This window comes from Solea solea, chromosome 8 (genome assembly GCF_958295425.1).
Source record: "Solea solea chromosome 8, fSolSol10.1, whole genome shotgun sequence".
In the NCBI taxonomy this organism is placed as follows: Eukaryota; Metazoa; Chordata; class Actinopteri; order Pleuronectiformes; family Soleidae; genus Solea; species Solea solea.
The window spans coordinates 15,360,387-15,366,386 of NC_081141.1; the positions used below are offsets into that span (position 1 = coordinate 15,360,387).

Sequence of the window (6,000 nt, forward strand, 5' to 3'; positions counted from 1 at the left end):
CAGTAGTAGGAACAAAAAAAAAATGGTGATCGGTGTTCGTCAAACCTGGAAATGACGATGTTCTCAAATGTCTTGTTTTGTCCACAAACCAAAATGATTAACTTTTAATGATTTCTTTGTTATCCAGAGCAAAGAAATTAAGAAAATACTCACCTTTAAGAAGCTTAAACAATCAGAAATATTGTTTTAATTATGAAAAAAACTTCAAACCGACTATCCATTATCAAAATAGTTGTCGATTAATTTAGTAATTGATTAATTGTTTCAACTCTACTGTCATCTTTCTTAAACTCTATATAATACATCTGTGTATTTTTATAATCAATATTGGACCTTTCCTTATTCATAAAAAAAATTGTCATTGCAATGTTATGAGCATATATTTTTAAATCATCAGGTGAAACCTCTTGCAGTGTTGTACAGTCAGTCTATCTGCCTCCTTTAAGTTATAACCAAGTAAAACATAAATATTTGCTTCTTAGGGCCCAATATTAAATGGGTGAGTGACACATTTAAGGAAAGATTTGAATAAATAAGTGATGCACTCACTCAATGTTAATGTTAAAAGCGACACTAGGAGTGTGTTGCACACTGGAGTTTTAACTCTACACAGCATGTCCGAGGAGAGATTTTATATTTTCCTCTCGCTCTTAAATTACACAGGTGTTTGTGATTCAAGCAGAAGTCAGAACTGCCCACACTCAAAGAAGTGGCTTAATCACAAAAAAACGAAAAATAAGGACAAACTGAAATATTGCCACTACACCTACGTAGCTGTGAAATGAACTGCAGTTACGCTTTTCTTTCCCGTAGAGCAGCAGCAACAGAAAAGACCATAATCATCATCATCACCATCAGCAGCAGCATTGTTGTATTATACTTGTCCCTCTCGTCTTTCACTCCCTAGCCGTGCTGGAGTCAGTGTCACTGGAGAAAATTAACCCCGAGTCTTCTCAGAGCAGTGAGGCAGGAGACTTGTCTCCGTGTCGCTCTCCTTCCACACCTCGACACCTCCGCTACAGACAGCCTGGAGGTAAGAGTGCGTGTGTGCGCGTCTGTCTAGGGAACTGAGAACGGGATTAAGTGGGATCTATTACTCTTTATTGTAAAACGAATACATTGGGAAGGTCGAGGATGACGTTTCTGTGTCCGTTTCCAATAAGTCAAAATGTGTTTAAGTTATTTGTCCCTTCCTAAACCGATTACACAAGCACATTAGGCTTCAAATTACACAAGCACATTAGGCTTTTTTCTTGCTATAAAGTCCGAACCAATCAGTCGGCCGGATAACCTTTTCTTTGTCTAGACAACAGCAAAAGACAATTCCCAATAACCCTTTCATTTGTGCATCAAAATTAATATAACTTTTGTCTGAGTTAGAAATAGAAGAGAATAGATATTCAATGAAATTGATTCAATGTAATATTTAAAATGTTACTGTTAAATAGAAGGCCCATAGTATACATATTCTGTATATTGATATTCTACTATTTTAAGGACAAACATATTAAATTTAAATGTAATATTAAAGGCTATTTGACATTCAGGGTTACATTAAAGTCACATTACATAAAGGAATTTCCATTTGTGGCCATTTTAATTAAATGTTTTGAGAATTGAGAAATGTTATGTTCACACATGGTTCCTCAACAAAATAAGATAATAATAATTATAATAATAATAATAATGATAATAGTAATAATGATAATTTGCATTGGTGAAAGTGATGGCAGTATTGTTGTCGTGATGATAATAATAATACTAGTAATTCCATGTTTTTGTGTCTCTGCAGTCCAGTCAGGGGAGAACTCACGCTGCCCAGTCTCTCCTGCCTCTGCCTTTGCAATCGCAACAGCTGCAGCAGGACATGGCTCACCACCAGGTACACACACACACACACACACACAACACAATCAACAAGCATCTGTTATATGTTAGGGATAAGGCTTGAATGTCCAAATGAATGCAGTCAATACAATGTCCTCAGAAAAATAATGGCACAAACGTGTGTGTGTGTGTGTGTGTGTATGTATTTTATCTTAAACATCTAACCTTGTGAACATTTGTATTTCTAAGTAGCTGACATTTAGATAAATGTGGCTAAAGTTCTACATCATTCCAAACAGATAGTTCTTTATTAATCCAAAACCCAGGTCATATTTCTGGTGCTGACCAAGTCCAGTTCAATAGAAATGATCTGAATTGGTGGTGCTTGAAACATTTATTCTGGGGAAAACAAAAAAACAAACAAACAAAAAAAAAACCCAATTTACTCTGGATTACGTAAACAGAGGAATTAATATTTGTAGAAGAACTGCAGTAGAAAAGTGTTTATCTGTGGATTGTTCTCAGTGCAGTGACGGGTAACTGATGCTTTAAATGAGTGCTTACTATTTAAACTCTGAAAGATGATGGGGTGGATGGATAGATGGATGGATGATCTGCAGAGAGAATACAATAAAATACAAAATAGTTTCCAAACATTTTAATGAAGCATTTCTCCACCACTTAAAACCACATACCCTCAGTGAAAGTTTGACAGTATCACACACAAATAACATATTCAATATTCCTCTCCTTTTCCAGTGTTTACTAACTCTGAAAGAACGTGTGACAAAGAGTTCATCATCCGCCGAGCTGCAACCAACAGGGTTCTTAATGTGCTGCGCCACTGGGTCTCCAAACACTCACAGGTCTGTCTGTGTCTCATGTTTTTGTTGGGGTAATCAAGCCTGTGGTCTCATTAAAGCGAGTGTCTCTGGTGCGTCTCTCTCCCCCTCTCTCTTTTTGCTCTGTTGCTCTCACTCGCGCCTGTAAACAAGCCCGTGCACACAAACACGTCGTGCATATTGCTGCCATGTCAATTGGACAACCAAAGCCTGCCCCAGTCCACCTACCCACTCTTGTGCTCAACAGGCAGTATTGCCGTTAATGAACTGAATAGGAAGGTAATTGGCTGACTCCCTGCACAGGGGTCCTCACGCTCTAACTGCATTGATCTGTTTGATGTATTTTTCCTCAATAATACAAAACGCTGGGATGGCAGGTCAGCTTTAAAGGGCTCATTAACACACAGGTGAGCACAAACACACATATACAGCCGCTTACATTTTTCTTTTGAGGCAGAAAGAACAAAGAGCTTGTTAAAACTGACCTTCAGATTTAGATGGAAGGGAAAAGAACAGAAGAGGAGGAGAAGGTTTGAAGAGTTTCAGGAAGAGGAAGACGAGTAATTACTGAATGATTAGACGGGGAGTGAATGAAACCACCTCTATTTGTCATTACATGTGATAAAATTGTCTCCGTTGGTCTCGTATCTTTTAGAGCTCATTCAACAATAGAATCCTTTATGTTAACCCTTAGAACACAGCTGCTTCTTTCCATTAAAAAGTACAGTATATACAGAGGCTTTAAGAATGACGTGCAATTATAGAGTGTCTTATATCCTTTTTTTCAGCACACCATAGACAATCTAATGAAAAAAAAAATTTCATTTTCACCAACTTTATAAAAACACGTGAGCAAAACGTACTCAAAAAGTTTAATTTGTGAAATTTGGAAATAGGTCACAGTTCAAAGTTCACTTGGCTCGTTTTTATGAACAAAAAGAAAGTCTACTTTGGGACTTCTGCACAATTATTGCTACTTCATATCACTGCTAAAAATGCGATATAAAAGGAATCATAAATTTGACTCAACAACACATAAGAAGAAGAAAAAACGCAATGAATATGTTTAGTTTGGTTTCCACATAAACCTGCACCTCGTCCAGAAACAAACATTGTTTGAATTACAGTATAATACATACCATATAGTTACAGTAGTTACATTATATCAAATAACCCACTAAAGGCCGTAAAAGATTTTACTAATTATTTCATGATACTATTGAAAAGATTGAGATTAATAACAGATTGAAATCCGTCATAGTGGTTGGTTTGGGGCTTAACTTGTATCATTTAAATGACTATTTTGAGTTTTAGATTTTATAAGATAGAAAATACAGATATGAGCCCTCATTACTTTGATACAGATGACCTAGGTCTGATTTTCGAGTTCAGATCATGTTGTACAGGCCTCTGGATTCCCCATCATGAATGTTTATGAAGGTTTTTTTGAGTATATAATTGAATTCGTGCTCGTTTATAGGACTTTGAGATGAACGGGGAGCTGAAGATGTCGGTGATCTGTCTCCTGGAGGAGGTGCTCAGAGATCCAGACCTTCTGCCTCAGGAGAGGAAAGCTACTGCCAACATACTAAGGTGCAGCACACACACACACAATGATGTACAGTACATATTAACATTCTGCATGAGGCAATTGCATTCAACAGTTGAATATTTTCAATCTGATTTTTCTTTTCTTTTCTCTTCTTTTTTTCCTTTTCTTTTCTTCTAGTGCCCTTTCTCAAGACGAGCAGGATGATGCCCAGCTGAGAATTGAGGACATCTTACAAATGGTATACATTTCTCTCAAAATAAAGAATTTCGTAGCTCATTGGACACATCTTGCCATGATTATCTTGTCATTATTCTGTCAGATGAAGCCACAACCACTTAAAAAAAAAAAAAAAAAACTACAGTTACTGCAGACACACCATCTGATGAAGAATAAGCATTTTATTTGGTAATAGACTACACAGTTTATTTACACTCTAAAAACCCCAGGACACATATTCTTCATAACCAGTCTCTTTATTAAATATGTATATCTCCTTGGTAGTTGTGTCGGTGTTTGTTTAGGACTCTTGTTTTCTCTGTTTGTGTGTGTTTTTAGGCGGACTGTCCCAAGGCAGAGTGCTTTGAGTCTCTCTCGGCAATGGAGCTGGCTGAACAGATCACTCTGTTGGATCACATTGTCTTTAGGAGCATCCCTTACGAGTCAGTCCTCTAATGATACCTCACACTGTGATTTCTAACAAGAATGTATAGACACTGTATGTATTGGCAGAAGTCAAATATACTACGTATGTAGGAAAAGCGCGGTAAAATACTGCAACGATGAAAGTGACAAAGACCTTTTTAAAACATTTGTAACCTGTATTGTCAAGTGTATGTCCTTGTTTGTTTGTTTTTTAACTGGACTGTGTAAATAATATACAAGTGAATTGGTTGTCTCGATTTGTAACCGTGCAGCAAACATTTAAAAAATAATGAATGATATAATAAGTAGAAGCAAAGCTGTTTTTGCAGTTACTCACATAATATTTTGCTTAGAGAGTTGAGCGATTTCCATTGAACAATAGACATAATGATCTACACTATATGGACAAATAGGTTCTTCCTCAAACTGTTGCCCCATAGTCTTGGTGTGCTGAAGCGTTAAGATTGTCCTTCATTGGAGATAAGGGCCCCAGAGACCATCAGTGTACTTTATGTTTCTGATTACTCAACAGCATTGAAAAGCATCATCATGTGTTTCTCTCTTTGACTCTTGAAGAGAGTTTCTCGGCCAAGGCTGGATGAAGGTTGATAAGACAGAACGGACGCCTTATATCATGAAAACCAGCCAACACTTCAATGATGTAAGCTCTTCCAGTCTCTTTAAGCGCAGTTTTGCTCCTTACATCGATATCACAGTCTGGTACATATACTTTCCCTTGTCATGTTTTAAGATGAGCAACCTGGTGGCATCGCAGATTATGACCCATACTGATGTGGGCTCGAGGGCCAACTCCATAGAGAAGTGGGTTGCCGTGGCCGACATCTGTCGCTGTCTCAACAACTACAACGGAGTACTGGAGATCACATCTGCACTCAACCGCAGTGCCATCTACCGTTTGAAGAAGACCTGGGCTAAAATCAGCAAACAGGTGGAATGATTGTCCAACTGTCCTCTTTTAATGTCTAAAATCAGCACGTAAAAAAGCAAGTTTTCAGAAAACGTTTTACGAGTAGATTTCCTAAGCATAGTGGGTTAAGATAGTCATTTTGTCTTTGTAATGTCTCCTGGCAGAATTATTAGAGAACAATGAAAGAAAGGCATTCACCTGTCATGTCT

General features: G+C 37.4%; 1 protein-coding gene across 3 annotated transcripts in view; it reads left to right on the top strand.

The window, feature by feature from the left end:
* LOC131463419 (ras-specific guanine nucleotide-releasing factor 2-like) overlaps window positions 1–5,964 on the top strand; it is a 30,908-nt gene extending 24,944 nt beyond the window's left edge. For 2 of the 3 annotated variants that reach the window (XM_058635112.1, XM_058635113.1), the window contains exons 18-25: window positions 908–1,033; window positions 1,793–1,882; window positions 2,587–2,693; window positions 4,150–4,262; window positions 4,399–4,459; window positions 4,777–4,880; window positions 5,440–5,524; window positions 5,615–5,964. In XM_058635112.1, coding sequence (XP_058491095.1) covers window positions 908–1,033; window positions 1,793–1,882; window positions 2,587–2,693; window positions 4,150–4,262; window positions 4,399–4,459; window positions 4,777–4,880; window positions 5,440–5,524; window positions 5,615–5,821 — 893 coding nt within the window. In that variant the 3' untranslated portion in view covers window positions 5,822–5,964. The remainder of the gene's footprint in view (window positions 1–907; window positions 1,034–1,792; window positions 1,883–2,586; window positions 2,694–4,149; window positions 4,263–4,398; window positions 4,460–4,776; window positions 4,881–5,439; window positions 5,525–5,614) is intronic. The other variant, XM_058635114.1, reaches the window with a different exon arrangement.
* Window positions 5,965–6,000: the final 36 nt, after the last annotated feature.